Here is a 19301-nt window from a genome sequence, read left to right as displayed (position 1 = left end):
TGTATGTTCCTGTTTTTACTACTAAGACATACATTTGCACAGGTACATAGAGTTTATATACATTTCTGTTCTTTTCCAGTAGGGTACACTGTGGTCACATTCTTGAAGCTCAGTACATAACATACAGTTCTCTTACATTTGTAGGGCAAGCATATGAATCACATTAACATTCACAAATGAGATTTGTTTATTTACAAAATTCCAGCTAGCTGGGCTGGCAGCATTTCAGTTTGTCACAGAGGTAAAAGTACAAATGGAACTGTTTATGGAAGAACTAAATATGACAAGGTTAGAGGTAGATGATGCTGAATTACTAACAGTCAGCATAGGAGCAGATGAGATAAAAATGGAGATGTATAAAGAATGTATAGGAAAGTCTCCAGGAATATATCATATTCCTGTGGAAATTTGGAAGCTGGGGGGGGGAGTGATAAAGATCTTGAAGGTTTTGTTTAACAGTATTTTAAAAGGAGAAGAAGCACCAAATCTGAAAGAAAGTTGCAGGGCTATATTATCTAAATATGGTAAAGACTCATCAGATCCATCTTCATATAGGGCAGTTTGAATTCTAAACCATGTTTATAAAGTGTTTATGTCTATAATGGCTAAAAGAATGGCAAAGGTTGATACTAATACTGATAGATATGGATCAATGTGGTTTTGTGGAGGGTGGGGGCAAACATTTGACAAGGTTAATGGAACACCAATGATCCAAAGGGAAGCAGAATGTAAGAAAATGCTGCTGTTGTTGGTTGGCCTTGATGCTGAGAAAGATTTTGATGGAGTAAGCTGGGACTGTATGAGCAAGGCAATGGAAGTATTTACATTCTCTGATAAAATTATAAGGTTAATTAGAAGGATGTATAAGCACCTGCAGCAATTAGGGAGATCTCAGAGATTTCTAACAAAGAAGATCAAGGGGTTCCAGCATATGCCTTACACAGAGTGACTAAATTCCCTGTCACTATACACAGAAGGATATATGAGGGATCAGAGATGAAAATTAAAGTGAGGGTTCCTCTTGACAATTTCTTTTTGAGCAGAGAAACCAAGTAGGGGTGTCCTCTTTTCCCCTTTGTTTGTGTTGTATTTAAAACCATTAGCAAAGAAAATAAGGAACTCAGAAATTCAAGGATGTAATTGTTATGTTAGTCAAAAAAGGTGACTTTATTTATAGATGATATTATTTACTATCTGATAAAGCCAGAAAAGGACACTTCAGTGTTGTTGAACGCTCTGAGACAGTTTCAGGTCTTTTCAGGATACAGAATTAATGACTATAAAACAAAGGCAATAGCTGTAAACTATGTACCTACACATGAATCGGTTCAGCAATACCCATATTTATGGGGACATGATAAAATGAAGTACTTAGGAATATGGATTAAAAGGCTCCTGTTATGACAGCTAAGGATATGTGGGAAGAGACTAAACAAAACATAGTAGAAAAACTAAGAAATTGGAAGCTTTTTTTATGGATATTGATAGGCCTATTCAAGCAGTGAAAATGTGTTTATTCCCTATAGTTTTATAAACAGGTCAGGTATATTTTTATCAACCAGATGAGTTGTGGATAGCAACTAACAGAGTTGAAGGATTTTATCTGGGAGGAGAAGATGGCAAGACATGTGGGATAAGTTTATCCTTCCAATAGAACAAGGTGGGTATTTCAGAGCAACACAGTTAAGGCTCCTATAGACAGCACAGACAGAAACAATAATTCAAAGCAGAAAAGGATGGTGATGAAACAGGAGGGGAAGCTGAAGAAAATGGAGAGAGAGTGCAATTCTGAATGCAGATCTTTAAGGAGAATTACAATAACCATACAGAATATTATACTCATAGGATCATAGGAAATTACTAGGCTATCGACCCGGAGGTCATTTTAAGCCTATCCACCTCAATCCAATGTAATACCATAGAAGTGCTAGTCAGTAATCAAGATTGCATTTAGTGATAACTGCCCTTGTCCAGGAGGGTTGTGTGGGCTATCCCTGGTAAGAATTTACGGTGCCCCATACACTCGACCAGGTTCCTCTTGTACAGTGTCATAGAGGTGCTCTGTTTCACATGAATTGTTAGCCTGTTCTAAAGATGTGGCAGTCACTGGGAGATAAATCTGTCCGTTTAGTATGTCCTATAGTCCGTGGAATGGGTAGCCCTAGACCCATTTGATTTACAGATATGCAGCAGGTTCATTAGGTTTGGGTCTTGGATTGCTCTGTAGGCCAGGCATGGCTTCCCTAAGTAGTCTATATGATACGGAGTATAGCGATAGGGACTTTAGTCAGTCTGTGTAAGGCATATGCTGGAACCCCTTGATCTTCTTTGTTAGAAACCTCTGAGATCTCTCTAATTGCTGCAAGTGCTTAGTATGGTACATGCCAAATGGGGCATTATAAGGGGGTTATAACTTCTTTTGCTCTTGAGGCGATGCCTTTACTAATCAAGTGTGCTATGTGGAAAGCTGTCCTTACTACAATAGACACGTGATGATCGAAGTTAAGGTCGCAGTCAACCTGTGATCCCATGTCCCTTACCATTTCATGGGTACTTGGGGTATTGTTGTTTATCTAATAGTGTGAAGGGACATTGTTTGTGCCAAATGGAATGATGATGCATTTCTTTGCATTCAGTTTGAGACTGTGACTAATAAACCAGTCGGTGGTCTGTGCGAGATGAGTATACTGACATCATTTGGGGGTTCAGTGATTGCATCTAGTTTGCAGTTAGCTACAAACTTGGTCAGCCACAGCTCCTTAGTTTTGACTTGAACTTCAGCGAAGTATATACCAAACAGTAGGGGGGCCCAGCACTGACTCCTGTGACAACCCCGTTGGTAACACCCATTTTGATAGTGTGTGTCTGTTTTATGAGACAGTTGGCAATCTATCTTACAGTGAAGGGATTTACACTCAATTTGCAAAGATTATTGGTAATGTCCGAAAGTGGGATTTTGTCGAAAGCCTTTGCTAAATTGAGGTCTGTTGTTTGCACAGATTTGCCCACATTAATGGCCTTGGTCACACTTTCAAAGAAATCCACCAGATTTAACAGACATGATCTACTCTTCACAAAGCTGATTTGGGTACTATCCAGGGTTTGGAGGTCATCTCTGTCTTTATTTATGAGGTCCATAATGATAAGTTCCATGACCTTACAGATGAGGCTGTTCAGGCTTATGGGTCTGTAATTCCCCGTGTCTTTTACTAGGCCACCTTTGTGGAGGGGAGTAACTGTAGCTGCTCTCTATTCCATAGGAATAAAACCTGTGGTTAGACTATGATTGAAAAGGGTACTTAATGGTTATGCTAGTTCATGTTTTAGCCTGCTTAGAAGACAGTCTGGGATGTGATCTGGTCCCACAGAGGGTGTTTTTTTGCCCTGGACAGGGCTTTGAGGTCGTGCTTTTCCGGTATGTAGGCTGGGGGAGGGATATTCATAAAGTAGCAGAAAGTATTCTAAGAACTAAGCCAACATGGGAATGGAGAAAGGACATTCTGCTGATAGGGATTACTGCAATTATGGATAGACAGACTAGGCAAGAGGGGGCTAGAATTTACTGGAGACAACTGGTAAAGGAACCAAGCAAGGTATTGGGAGCAAACAACTAGAGGAGAAAAGGGTAATAGAATGGGAAAAGGTCAAGAATTCATTTGGACTGCAGGTTAGAGACTGCCTTCCCTGTCAAGGACTGATATCAGAGTATAAGCAAATAGAAAAGAACAGGGGCATCCTAAGTGAAAGAACAGCACCGGGAGAACTTTAGTAGAAACTAGAACAGAAGCTGTTGTTAAAAAAGGAGAGTTCGTAGGGCACATAAAATATTGCATGACAACTATAGGAAACAATCAGAGGTGGTTAGGATTGGGAAGAGAAACTGATGAGCAATTCACAAAGAAACAATGATAACATATAGGTATGGCTCCCACATTTGCAATAAAGTCTAGAATATTTAGGATCTTTGCTTGGAAATGTTTGCATAGGTATTTTTATACCTCAAGCAGACTCCAAAGAATTTTTCTTCAGGTGAATTGCAAATATTGAAGTTGTGATGGGAACATATTTTTTTGGGAGTATAGACTTTACAATTTCCCTGCAGACTACTCTTGTTAGAAATACTGGGTAAGCAAATTGTTGTAACTAAGGAAATTATTTTTTTTTGAGCTGTGATAAAGGATCAGAATTGCCTTGACATAGTAAGGCCTTGCGGAGTTTAATTCTGCTGGCTGCCAAAAAAAGCACTTACTAGAAAATGGAAATCAAACTCTAATCCAGCTGTACTAGAAGCAGTGAATATAGTAACATAAGTAAGTGAACTGGGGGTGGGATCTTTAGAAAATGGTAGGAACAAGTTACATAGAAAAAATGGGAATTTTGGGAACAATACATACGAAATAATAGTTTGAAGGAGGAATGAGGTTTAAGGGAAGGCAAGAATTGAATCTACTTTGTAATATTTGACTGACAATGACTGTAGAGATTATAAGTGCTGTATAATATTTGCAACTGAAAATATGTCACTATGGTTTGTTTTCATTTATATCAATGTATGATTGCCTGTGTCATAAGTGATAATTCAATAAAGATGTTTCTTTTAAAAAAATGTTAATTTGTTGACCATTTCAGCACATGGTTCCCCTGTCTTTCAAGGCATTGTCATATCAAAATGTTTTTGAAAGGGGCATTATGTAAGATACCTCCAAGAAAACTGGTGGCACCATCTTGGGATCATAATGTTTTGTTAGAGATGTAATCTATCCATCCACTCATTGACAGTTATATAATGTTTTGAGAGTCTAGTCAAAAGACACCTGTCTGGAGAACTACCATGAACTTTTGATCCACGGCAGTTTGACTACAGAGAAAACAGATCTACGGCTGATGCAATAAGGTTGCATTACATCTTGCTGATGAGCATCTGGAGAGCAAGGACAGCTATGTGAGAATGCTGTTCATCGACTTTAGCTCAGCATTTAACACAGTTGTCCTTACGCAATTGATCAATAAGCTATTACATCTGAGCATCAGCAAATACATCTGCAATTGGATCCTGAATGTTTTGATTAACAGGCCACAAAAGGTTTGGGTGGGCAATAATACCTCTAGGAGCATAACACTTAACATAGATGTTCTTCAGGGTTGCGTTCTCAGCCCTCTATTGTTTACTATCCTAACCCATGACTGCAGAGCATACTTCAGTACAAATCATATCATCAAGTTCTCTGATGACACCGCAGTCATGGGTCTCATCAGGATAGAGGACGAGAGTGCATACAGAGAAGAGGTTAACACACTGATTGCCAGGTGTGTAAGAAACAACCCGGACCAGAATGCAAGTATAACAAAAGAGATCATCATAGACTACAGGAAGAGGCAAACACCCCACACACCACTCCTGAGCAGCAGGAGTCCATGTGGGACTAAATGACCTGAGATGTACCTCCCTAGACTATATGAAGAGACACATCATGGAGCTCTCAGAATATCTGTCTTAGGTTTGTATGAGCCTAGCATTGAGCAGCATTTTACTTTCTCCAAGAATGATGTGACAATATGAACAGAAGATGATTGACTTTAATATTGGCTTAGTTTCTGGTGTCATTCTAAGGGGGGTACAGTATTTGTCAGCATGGAAGGAGATGGTCAACTGACCACACTGCTTTGCCAGGGATGGTCTGCACCTCTCCCGGCCAGGCTTTCGAATATTAGCTAAAACACTGTCTTCCCCCATAGTGCCTATGCTAAACAGAAAGTACTTCCGACATAGCAAATAAAAACCAACAAAATCTAAAGATATTACTGCTCAGTGCAAGAGTCTAAACAAAACACTCCACTCCCTGGAAGGTCTCTTAACCCTAGAGAATGCTGATGTCTGTGCGGTCACTGAGACATGGTTTAAAGCCGCGGAGAGCACACCAACAGTGCAAGGTTATAATGCCTTCCACACATTTAGTCCATCTACCTCACAGGCAGGGACTAAAGGTGGAGTTGTCTCTATTTACATCAGAAATAAATATACTTCTCGGCTGGTCAAACAGGACAATGTACTTGAGCTGCTCCATGTTCAAATCACCATAGGTAAAATCCAGTACCACTTCCTTGCAAGCTATAGGTCCCCCTCTATAACCCAGGAAACCCATAACATGTATTTAAACTTATTAGCAACACTAACTATCCAACCCCACACCATATTCATGGGTGACTTTAATTACCCCACTATTAACTGGGAATCCTATATGACACCAAACGTACATGCACAGAGATGCCTGGATTTTGAAAACACAAACTCCCTGGACCAGATAGTCAATACACCAAACAGGGTTGCAACCATACTGGATGTGGTCCTCACTAATATGGGAGACTGCTGCACATCCCCTCCTGTAATGCCAGACCGCAAAATGGTCTCCTTTGAAGTAAAAATAAAACCAGGACCACCAGCTAAACCTGGAATATTCCGGTATTATTCTAAGGCTAACCTCCTGCTATTAACTGAGAACCTGGTGAAAATTTCAAGCCCCCATAAACCCTGAGAACACTTCTGCCTGTACAGAACTGTTCACAGAAACCCTTTACAAGCATGTTTATAGCTGCATAGAGGTAGCTGTACCCACCAGGAAGAAGTACAGAACTAACTCAAAAAACAAGCCACCCTGGTGGAATCAAAAACTCAGTCATCTGTATGACAGGAGGAAAATAATCCTGGCAAAGTTAGGAGGTGCAGCACCCAGCAGGATAAAAGCACTCTCATCAAACTAAACAAACAACTCAGAGGATAAATAAAGTCTACCAAAACCAAAACTGAGGTAAGTTTGTCCTCCCAGACCAAGGACAACCACAAGGCATTCTTTAGTTATGTCCACAACTTCAAAGGCAATACACAATTGTGTGCAGAACTCATTGTAAATGGAGTACTGAACCAGAAGACATAGCAAACCTCCTGGCTGATAAATTCAGCTCCAGCTTTACTTTTCTCTCTCCCTCAGCCTTCCCTCAGGAAATATAGGTTCATAGGTTCATACTAGGCTATCTGCCCGAGGGCATTTACAAGCCTAGCCCATAGTTTTGTGGCTTACGCCACCCCTTTAGTATGGGGAACTATACCCATTATTTTGCTGTGCCTCTGTCGAGCAGTGACACTGAGGTAATCCCTGGGGTATATCTGCGATCTCCCATCCATTGGTCAAGATTTCTCTTGAACAAGGCCAGCGAGGTGCTCTGCCTCACATATACCGGGATTTTATTCCACAGCATAGGGAGTCTTTGGGTGATGAATCTATCCCTCCAGCATGTCCTATTAATAGCCGTGTCGAGGTTTAAGTCTCCCGCCCTTGTGGCTCTGACGGATCTAGATTTTTTGAGGTGAAGCATATTCATCAAATCTGGGTTTGACATGGCCTTGTATGTTAGGCAAAGGTCACCTCTGAGTAAGCGTGGCGACTGAATAGAGCTGGAGTTCTTTCAGTCGGGCAGCATAGGACAGATGTTTGAGACCCTTTATCCTTTTGGTGAGGAACTTTTGTGGCCTCTCCAGCTGCTGCAAGTGTCGGGTCAGATACCTTCCGAATGGGGCATTGTACTCAATCATTGGTCTGATGAGTGATGAGTATAGGGAGACTATGACCTCCCTTGATCTAGATGAGAATCCCTTCATGATAAGGTGGGCAGTGTAGAAGGTCTTCCTAACTACTTTAGCTACATGGGTGTCGAATGACAGACTACTATCAACCTGGGTCCCCAGGTCCCTGATAACTTCTTCTGTGCTCAGTGGATTGCCACCTATTTGGTAGCTAGGGGTAACCTTGTTTTTCCCGAAGGGTATGACTATGCATTTTTTGGCATTTAACTTTAGGCCATGGCTCTGGCACCAGTTATCCGTTTCTGTGAGACCTTTCTGAAGGATATCTGTGTCAGATGTGTTTTCTACTATGGCCAGTTTGCAGTCATCTGCAAACTTTGTCAGCCATAACCCTCCTGTGTTTGCTTGTACTTCGGAAAAGTAGATGCCAAACAAGAGTGGGCCCAGGACTGAGCCCTGTGGTACACCACTTGTGACAGGCTTTGAGTCTGACATGGCGCCAGCAACTCTGACCCTGTGGGTTCTGTCACTCAGCCAGTTTGCAACCCATCTTGTGATGTATGGGTTAACATTTAAGCTGATGAGTTTTTCAATGATACCCGAGTGGGGTATTGTATCAAGGCCTTCGCCAGATCGAGGTAGGCTGTATGGACTGCCTTTCCTCATCAATGGCTTTGGTGACTGTTTCAAAAGTCAACCAAGTTTAGAAGGCATGATCTGCCTTTGACAAAGCCAAACTGGGATGGATCCAAAGTCTGCAAATTCCCTATGTCTTTATTTATGAGGTCCATTATGATCCTCTCCATGGCTTTGCAGATAAGGCTTGTCAAGCTAATGGGCGGTAATTTCCAGGGTCGGTGGAGGCACCGCCTTTGTGAAGTGGGACCACAGTTGCAGTGCGCCACTCCTGGGCGTATCCAGAGGTAAGACTATGATTAAACAGCTGTCCTAGCTGTGGGTTTAATTCCTCATTGAGTTCGTGGAGCACACAGCCGGGGACACCATCAGGTCCCATGGATGCTGTGTTTTTGCTTTGGAGAGAGCAGTTCTCACTTGGGTGTTGGAGATGTTTGGGGGCTGCAATCGCTTGGTATAGATATCTCTCCTTTGGGGAGGGGAGAAGTTTGCACTGAACCTGTCAGCCAGTATGTTGGCAATGTCTGTAGGATCAGTAATCTTCACATCATTTTGAACTAGTTCTGAGCATATCTGGGAGTTTCCTCCCAGGTTTCTAACATAGCTAAAGAAGGCCTTATGATTGTCTTTTGAGTCTTTAGCTATTTTTCTCTCAAAATTTGCTTTGGATGATTTTATGAGAGCTCTTAGTTTTTACTTATAGTGATCAAGGGTGTCTTACCTTTTAAGGATTTTGCTCTATCTTGTAGTAGCTTCCTCCTTTTGTTGTAGAGTTTGTTTATGGCTGGGGTCCACCAGACTGGACGCTTGCCTTTGGTACAAAGAGTCTTTGTTTTGCTTGGGATTGCCTTATTCATGCAGTCCTGCAGGTGCTGGTAGAAGGCATTTGTAAGTGATTCAGCGGCTTGAGTACTGTTTTCCGCGCTCGGGGCCTTAAAGGAGACCACACTAGTCTTTAGAAGTGTGAAGTCGGCTTTCGAGAAGTTCTTTACTGTGGTCTTTTTATTTCAGGTGGGGTGGGATGAGGACCTCCAGCGAGATTAGTTTGTGATCTGATCTCACCAGTGAGGGGTATACTTCGGTGTTGAACATTGTGCTCCCATGTTCGTGATGATGAGATCAAGTATGTTTTCTCCTCTTGTGGGGATGGTGACTAGTTGTTCCATGGCATTTGAGTTTATGAATTCCAGGAACTTTTGGGCTAGGGTGTTTGGGCTTGAGTAGTATTCCCAGTCTATATTAGGGTAATTGAAGTCACCTAGTATGATGGTGTTTGGTGATACATTTATCCCCTCTAGTGTTTTCAGGAAGGCCATGTGAGGTTCCTGAGTTTGTGAGGGTGGCCTGTAACATGCTACAATTTGCAGAGCAGTCTTGCCTATGGTTAATTGCACCTGGATGGTCTCCGATGCATCGTGCGTTGCCACCAGTCTTGAGGTGTGGGTGTCCTTGATGAATATGGATACCCCCCCTCCTTTCTTGGTATTGTCCTGATTTTGGGGCCAGAACGCATGATAAGAGGTAAAACCTGATAGTGCTGGGGTGCTCTCAGGAGCCTTGAACCAGGTTTCTGTCACTGCACAGACATCGATGTTCTCCATACTGAGAAGGGCCTCGAGTGCGTGCATTTTGAGATTTAGACTTCTGGCATTGAGCAGCATTACCCTTAGTTTTTCCTTTTTGTGTTCTAGGGTGGTAGGTTTAGAATTTGAGCCTTGCCTAAAAAGGCACTATGGGGTGGCAAGAGCCTTTGCCAATATCCGAATCCCAGGGTGACAGGTGCAAGCCGTCCCTTGCGAAGCAGCGTGGCTTGTCCAGCATGTCATCCCAGGCAGACAGACATTGGATCCCCTTTGAATGACACCAGAGTTTAAGCCAATTGTTAAAGCTGATCATCTTATCTCTGTATTGTGGCATCATTCTTGGTGAAGGTAGGATACTGCTCAAGGTCAGGGTCATACATGCCTGGGCTACATAATCAGAGAGCTCCTCAATGTCTCTTTTCATGTAGTCCAAGGAGGTACATCTCAGGTCGTTTACACCAGCGTGGACAATGACTGAGTCATATTTGTACCTGCTGTTGAGAGACCTGAGTGCTTGCGTTATGTGGCGGATTCTAGCGCCCGACAGGCAGCTTACTGTGACCTTCTCCTTACTCAGTCTGGTGAGCGGGACGTCAGTGTGTCTGACTATGGATTCACCAATGACTAGTGTGTCTGACATTGTGTTTGGCCTTAAGGGCTGTGACTGTTTGACACTCTGACTGTGAGGTCTATGTGTTGCAGGTGTTGTGTTCTGAGGTGGTGGTTGTTTGGGTGTCTGCTTTGGTGGCCTCTGCTGTTTTGGTAGATTTTTGATCAGAGCCGCTGAGTATGTCTTTGTGTGTTTATGTGTATGATTTGAGGTTGTGATGGTACTATGTGAGACTGGGTCTATAGTGTGTGTGTGGTAACCTTCTCCTCCTGACTGGTCTTGCCAGTCCTATGTTGAGAGAGCTCAGCCTCCAGTTTGGCCGTATAGTTGCATCTCTCGCATGTATTTGTGTTTTGTGGGAGGAGGAGAGGGTTGTCTGTGTACATGAGGCAATTGTAACATTGCCTCAATATTCCCAGGTTCACCAGCTGAGCAGGAGAGGACACTAGCAACTGATCCCTCGACATGCTAGAAGGACTAGACAAAAAAACTTTAAAAGAGATTCCGGGGGACGTGGGTGACCGAGAAATGGGGGTTTGCCTTTTTGGGGTGCTATCTATAAGAGTGCCGTATCAAGGTAATAAGTACTGTAGGAGCAAGTGCTAGGTTTAACAGATAGAGAAAAGTCTACTTGGAGTCAAGTAGAGATGATCTTTTTAGGTATTAGAGAAAGTGCTAGTAACAGGGATGCTTAAAGGTAAGATTGAAAAGAATGCACTCTGCAGTGTGCACTAGAGAAGTTAGATATGAAAGTAGGTAACTTGAGTTTTACCTGTTTAAAACTGATTTGATATCATCAAATATAACTCCCCCTACTATCACTAGGAAACAGGTCCTTAATGCTTTGTCTACTACCAAAAAGACTGCATCAACGGGCCCAGACAATATCCCAGGATGCCTTCTAAATAGCATGAAACATGACCTACCAGGGCCTCTGGAATTACTATTTAACTGTAGCCTCCAAACAGGCTTCGTACCTCATGAATGGAGAAAGGCAACAGTCATCCCTCTGCACAAAGGTGAGCCATCTAGAGAGCCTGGAAACCATAAGTCTCACTAATCTTATTTGTAAATCCATGGAAAGAATTATCATGGAGATGATCAACAGAGATATAGTAAACCTCCAGACACTGGACCCAACCCAGTTTGGATTCGTCAAGGGCAGATCATGCTTACTCAACCTGGTGGACTTGTTTTTGAAGGTCACCAAAGCAATGGATGAGGGCAAAATTGTTCACACTGCCTACCTTGACCTGGCCAAGGCATTTGACACAATATCCCACTTGAACATTGTTGACACACTCAAGAGGTTAGGTACAAACCCGTATGTCACCCAGTAGATAGCCAACTGGCTCACAGACAGGACCCAGGAGGTTAGAATTGGGGAGTCCACCTCTACAAAGAGGCCAGTCAAAAGTGGAGTCCCTCAGGGATCTGTCCTTGGACCACTCCTTTGTGGCATTTACTTCTCAGAAGTCAAGGCCAATGTCAGTGGTCTCTGGCTGACTAAACTTACAGATGATTGCAAATTAGTAGCTGTCATTGAATCTCACACTGACACAAATGTTCTACAGGAGGGGCTGAAACAGACAAACAACTGGTGTCAGAGCCATGGACTAAAACTAATTGTTAAGAAATGCATAATAGTATTCTTTGGGAAGTCATCCATCCCTGGTGACTATCATATTGACAACACACCCCTTAGAGTTGACCCAGTAGTCAGGGAATTAGGGACACACATAGATAGTAATCTAGCCTTTGATCATCACATGTCTATAGTGGTAAGGAAATCATTCTATGTTGAGCAACTTATAGACAAGGATACGGCATCTACGTCCAAGGAAGTCATTGTTCCACTGTATTTGGCATTCATCAGACCTATCATTGAGTACAATGCTCCATTTGGTATGTACTTAACCAGGCATATCCATCAACTGGAATATCCTCACTGAAGGAATATAGGGCGTAAGTAATATTTTCTCTGCAGACCGTCTCAAGGCCCTATCCCTGTATTCTGTGTCCTACAGGCTTTTGAGGCAAGATCTATGCCTGGCATACAGGGCATTATCAGACCCTACTCTGATAGACCTCCTGCATATCCACAAAACAAATAGCACCAGAATTACCCTTTCTAAACACTTAAACCTTGCCTGTGATATAAATAGGACCTGCTAGAAAGATAGGTATGTATCCCAGAGACTACCCCGTCTATGGAACAGGCTCCCCATCCATATGAAGCAGAGTTCCTCCCCAACCCAATTCAAGTGCAACTTGGACAATTGGATAGGAAACCAGAAATTCATCCCTGGTTTGGCGCCTATGTCTCTAATGGACACAGGTAACCTGTAAATGGTTCATCTTCCAGGCCCATGTTTACACTTATCAATGGTATCAGAACTTGTCAGAGATTTGGGATGCATGGCTAGGCTTATAAAGGCCCTTGTGGTCATTACCTAGTAAACACCTATGCATGGTGAGACGGTGGGAAGGGTAAGCAGTACCAAATTCCTGAGAGTTCATATCTGATGATCTCTCATCATCTGGTAACACCTGCCACATAGTGAAAAAGCACACCAACATCTCCACTTTTTGAGAAGATGCAAAAAGGCGAAACTACCCTTGTCGGCACTTTCTACCTTCCACAGAGCAGCAATTAAAAGCATCCTAACATCCAATTTTTTGGTATTGTATGAGAGCTGTTCGGTCACAGATAAGAAATATTGCAGAGAGTGGTGAGAGTTGCCGAGAGGATAACTGGCACTAGTCTGCCTGTAATCCAGGGTCTTTATACATCAAGGAGCCTAAAGAGAGCCACCAAAATACTAAACAATGCAACTCATCCTGCGAATAGTCTGTTTATGGGCCTGTCATTGGGTAAAAGATACCGCAGTATTCGATGCAGGACAACTAGATTCAAAGACAGTTTTTACTGGAAAGTGATCAGACTTCTTAACTCCAACATTAGGTCTGATCACTGACAGGTCAGAATGTTAGGACTTCCCATTCACTGTGTCAACCATTATAATTTATACTACTAACCCAGGTACAATATTTTTCTTCATCTGCTACTGCTATGTGCTTCTTCACCCATAATGTGGTACATGGTTCATGTGCAATACTATTACTTGAACTTTGCTGCTAGATGTGTATTTTTGGTATGTGTGTTTCTAGGAATATATACATATAGCTATATACTTAAGTGTAGAGTTGATTTACAAGATGGTGGTAGTATTATTATATGTTGTCTTCAATTTTTAAGTCTATATATGTGATTTATTTTTTGTCTGTCCTTTGATGAACTGATTGCATGGAATCTCATTTAATGTACACTTGTGTAGATCTAATAACAATAAAGTTACTTCTGACATTATGAAGAAATTATTGTAAACAGGACTGCAAACTCATTTAATACTTTTTTGTTGCAGCAAATGTAGAATCATAGAAAATACAAGGCAGCTTGGCTGTGTTGCCATTTACTCCTTTCCAGTACCCCCTCTTAGACCTTAGTTTGCTTTTTCATGGAGCAGTAGGCCAGATATGCAGTTATAAATTTACGAATACCCATCAAATTGTCTAAGTCCTTTATAAAAGCAGATAGTGTGCCACATTTCTTAATTTGGTGTGGAACTATGAAACATTGCATGATTTGAACATATCTAGTCAAAGTACTGCCTTTACTCTCTAGAATATTACTGAGTAAAACTATGTCTGATAAAACATAAAAAAGTGTATACTTTGGGAGAAGAACATTAACAAGTGACACTCATAGAGTACTAACACACACACACACACACACACATATATGTGTGTGTGTGTGTGTGTAGAGATATGAAGTAAAATCAACATTATTTCCTAGTATTATGCTATATGAAACCATTTACACACAGATGTTTATGGGCTATATTATAATTCGCTCACAGAGACACTGAGGGCATATGCAGTAGCAGTCTGTATCGCAGTCCTTCATGGAAGTTGGATCAGTCAATAATGTTTGTGAAAATAAACTGAAACAACAAGGTAGTATTTTCAGGGATAAACAGTTAAATTGCAGAGAAAGTTTTTTAGCATTTTGTACTTAAATGTCAAGAGTATTGCCCTCCAGAGTGTAAGCAGTGTGTCTAGCAATACCATGTTAATGGTGTACTGCAGAGCTTTGCTGAGCTGCCCAGTTAATATTACAGTAAACTCTCAGTTAACCGGAACTCAAGCAACCAGGAAAAAAAAGTCAAAAGAAATACAGTACCATTTGCACGTGTTGCACTTTGCCCCCCCCCCCCCAAAGAAACATACCTTATGTTTTTAGAGTTTTAGAGTTTTAAAAAGAAGATAGGAATAAATTTCCTCACTCCCCAACCTGAGAACAAGTCAAACCAAACAAATAGTATAAGTTACAGTGTTAGTCAGGACTGTTTTTAATAGTAACTCTCAAGCAACCAGAACGTACAATTATCCAGCATCTACTAATCCCCATGGGTTCCGGTTAACTGAGAGTTTATCATACACATAGGTAGGAATGTGAAACGTTACTAAAGATAGAAAATACTTTACTGTGCTGACCTTTTTAAATTGCACTGTTTAGCTGCCTGGTGTAGTTTTCGCTGCTTGTGTGAATGGTGGTGAATCTGCTTCCTCCATGAATTGCATACTCTGGAGGGGTAGCTCTTCAGTGGTTCTTGAGAAAGACATCATTTATACAGCTTTGTGCACTGAATCTGAATATATTGTCTTATCTCAGCTCACACTGTCTGAGGTCTCTCTATGTCATCAAGCCTGCAGTATTTTTCTATTTTGTTTGTGTGTGTTTTTAATGTTATGCAACTTGCTGAGAAGCTGTATGCAAAGTGTCCAACCAGAACTGCTTGTTCTCTTTATAAAACAACACTGAATTTTGACTTTAAAGTTATTTAGCTGTAATCCTTCAATATCCATAAATCTGCTTAGAGTGTACATTTCTTTTATTTACATTGATGTGACCATCTCAGAAGGAGTTGCAAAAAAGCAGATAGTGTGTAGTATTTTTTTCACATAAAGTGGTATCATCTTCTATTAACAAACTAGTGAAGTTTATAATACAGGTTAAGTTTGCTCTTAATGTTTGTAAAAGTAAAGTGGAAAAGTAAGAGTTATTGATTACAGGGCAAAGAAAATCAAATGTAATAACAACAATGTTTCAGTCATTATGTACTTAGGAAACTAAAGAATAGTGTTTATGCAAAATCAGCAGTGTCTCTGTGTGATGTCTTTTTAATAAAACATAAACAGAGTTTCGATACGGACTGTGTTTGTGCCTGGGTCTCATTAACTGAAATGTGAACAGTTACATCAAGACAGCAAAAATGAGTTGGCTCGCTCCCTGTAGATCTTGTGCAACCTAACATTTTGAATGCAGTCAAGGATGACTGTGTAATTTTTTACTTACCAGCTGCCTTATACTTTGTTGTTTAACTACACATCTTTAACCAGTATTGATGCAGTTCATATACAGTACAAGCCAGCATTTGGCATAGATAAATATGATACATTTTTTTGTGTTTGTTTTTCTTTTAAGTAGTTTTATGATATCTTTATGTAGTATAGAAAGGGTTAGGATACTATTTTTTGATTTGTTACAATTTGACATTGACATACTATAAACATAAATAGTGAAATTGCTTATTTTATATATCTGACTTACCAGTAATTCAATATTCCATGTAGCTAGTTGCAATTTCTCTTTTATTTTTATCTTCTTTTATTACTTTTTTTAATAAGTGCACATCTCTTTTCTGGTGGCTTGATTTGGGAGGTTTTTGCTGTTTTTGGCAGGGAGTTGTATCTGTGTATTTTCTGTTTTGCTTTTAGAGTGAGGGGTGTGCTGACCAATGACACGGGTGAAATTGTTATAATTCTTGGCAATGTGGATACAATGGTGATAAGTGCTTGGTGATATGAATAAGGGGGTTATAAAAATGTACATTTCATCCTGGATACATATTTTTATCACATCTTTTTATCCATTGATAGGATGCATACATCACTGTATACAAGACTTTCTTTACCAATTAGTTGACCATTTTATCAGGTGCATTTGTACATCAGAGTGCATCTTTGTCAAAAAAAACAGAACCAAAGTTTTCCCTTTCCCCACTGTTGTGCAGTCACAAGAGTTGGTGTGTGTGTACATATATATATATATATATATATACATATATATATATATATATATATATATATATTAGCAGGGGAATGTGGGGGTACAGACAAGCTTGCCCCTTACATAAAACATTCCATTTTTGTTTCAGTTTTGTGTATTTTAACCATTTGTGGTCAACTTAATGAATGGCTGTATAGTGAGACAATGATGTAGCGAACTAGAATCTTATCTTATATAAATATTTGCATATGTCGATACATGTAGATGCTTGGACTCCTCCTGTGTGGCTTTGCATGTACTGCTTCAATTTGCTTGGGTTTCTGCAGTTGTTTTTTGCCACACTTCATTGAGTTTCTGGCAGGTTGATTGTTGCCACCACATTGTTGTTTTGTTTGTGTGCCTGTGCGTGTCTATGTGTGCATTGTGGTAGACTGTTATCTCATTAGTCAGAATTTATTTACACTTCTGAGATTGTTTACTAAAAAGTTAAAAATAACAGTACAAGCAGTTATAAAGGTAAATTATCAGTTGGGAAGTAAGAGGAGTGGAGGGGGCATGACATTCCACACCATCCTGCATAAATGGGCATATATATATATATATAAAATGCAGTGTCTGATATGTATCTCACTTCACCACAGTGACATGTGGACAGAAGGATGGGACTGAGTAATGATTATTAATGTTCCCAGGAATGGGACAAGAGAATAGCTAAAGGACACACGTTAAGAAACTAATAACTGCATAAAACGAATCTTGTCATTGTTTTACACCAGTATCTCATCACTGCAATCTCTGTTTGTTTGTTTATTTTTTAGTTCATGACAAAGAGCCCTAGTAAGCGTTTAGGCTGTGTGATGGCCCAAGGTGGGGAAGATGCCATTAAACAGCACGCATTTTTCAAGGAGATTGACTGGGACCTCCTGGAACAAAGGAAAATCAAGCCTCCCTTCAAACCCCGTATTGTAAGTACAGTACAAGTATTATAGATGCATGCTAGATGTTAAGAAGTGTTAACAAGGCACACTGAAGTTAAGCAAGGCTATCGACAGTCAGCTCAGGTGATACTGAATAACTTTTAAAGCGGCACACACGTTATTGGTAGAATGTTGTTCATTTTTCTCTTTTTTAGCCCAGACTGAGGGAATTTGAAGCATTTAGGTCCAAAATTCCAAGACGTTATTCTACTGGACTTTGGTTATGCTAACGGTTTAAATAAGGTCATTTATGTGGACTATGACGTGTTCCTTTTTTCCTGAGCATACAGTAGCAAACTTTTACTATAAATTGTGACAAGCAGTTATCTGCAGATAAAAAAAAAACAGAAACATGATAGTTTTTTTCAGCATTAAATAAAGCTGGTAATAAGCACTACTGTAATCATTAATCTAATCTAACCCATTTTAAATTGTATGTTAGAGCTAGACAGTCAGCAGGAGAATAGCTTTTGGTACATCAGACTACGACTGGACATTAGACAGTATTTTTTTTATTTTGTTTTGCTTTTGTTTATCAGGTTAGTCCAACTGGTTTAGTTAACAAAAAAAAAATTCAGGGATGCCCAAAGAGAAAAGCACCAACATATTACAAACATTTGTAAACATACATTCAGTAATATATATTAACAGACATTAAGAATTATACATTTAACAATTACACATACTGCTGAAAACAAAGAATGAAAATATCCTACATGAAACTAAGATAGCATAATTATGCTTGCTATTCTTTGGGGAGACATAGCCTCATTTAATTGGATTATATTTTTTTAAGTATTTAGAGGACGTTTACCATAACACAATGAATCTGTGAAAGTGCAATATATACATATATAGTAACAATATGTATTAATTTTTCACAGATTAATTGTGCCTTGGTGATAGAGTGTCCTGTAAGGCATACTGTTTTGCAGGCAACATGTTGCTAAAGAAATAAGTCAAAAATGGGGGTATGACATTGTGGCCTTTCTGCTGTGATGTACAAAGCATGAGACAGGTAAACAGTAATTTAAAATGATGTTTAAGAGAAAATTATTGCTGAATTGGTGTGTTTTCCTTTTACATAAATTATTAATTTTGGATAAGTTAGTGGATGCAAAGTTTTTTTTGAATGTTCCTGCGTTTTAGTACCTTGTACTTGAACCTAATGTGCATTGGAAGGGCTCCTCTCATTTCTTGGAACTATTTTCCCATACAAATTGTTTAGCTGCCATTATTCAAACTCATTTGCCACATCTTGTCTCATTTCATTATTTTCTTCTATACAGTGCAACTTTATGTCTGCTGTAAACATTCTTTTTTCTTTTTTGACTAGCAACCAAGTAGGCTTTTAATTTATTCATCATATATGCTTTTGTGTAGCAGTATGAACTGCCAGTTTCCTCATCATTTACTTCAGTTTTTGCCTCCATTTAGACACTTCCTTGGATTCAGCAAGCTCTGCACGGAGTGCAAGAATATTGCAAGAGCTGCTGCATGCAATATGGCCGATGAGCGATCCAGGAACAAGCTCCCAGGATGTGCACGAGCGCTTCTACACTATTCCTGCACAGACACCACTGGTATATGCAAATGACCTCATTTGCTGGTGAAAACCATGAAGATGAGGTGAATTAGCTTTCCAGGAACCAGGCAGGTATCTGTGCAGGAATAGTGTAACCTGCAGAAATGTATTTGGTTACTAACTGAATACATTTCTGCAGATTACAAAATGGAGGCATGACAGCTCTAAAGAAAGCATCTATTCAATGTAGTAGACATG

The 19301-nt window shown here is 40.2% G+C and overlaps 1 protein-coding gene across 1 annotated transcript in view; it reads left to right on the top strand.

The window, feature by feature from the left end:
- Positions 1-19301, top strand: part of PRKCE (protein kinase C epsilon) — a 3007622-nt gene that overhangs the window by 2928571 nt on the left and 59750 nt on the right. Inside the window, exon 14 of the mRNA XM_044059920.1 lies at positions 17360-17506. Coding sequence (XP_043915855.1) covers positions 17360-17506 — 147 coding nt within the window. The remainder of the gene's footprint in view (positions 1-17359; positions 17507-19301) is intronic.

Source organism: Protopterus annectens, chromosome 1.part0 (genome assembly GCF_019279795.1).
Source record: "Protopterus annectens isolate FY-2018-M chromosome 1.part0, PAN1.0, whole genome shotgun sequence".
NCBI lineage: Eukaryota > Metazoa > Chordata > Ceratodontiformes > Protopteridae > Protopterus > Protopterus annectens.
Note: the sequence above shows the minus strand (reverse complement) of the source record. Positions and strands in the feature narration are given on the sequence as shown.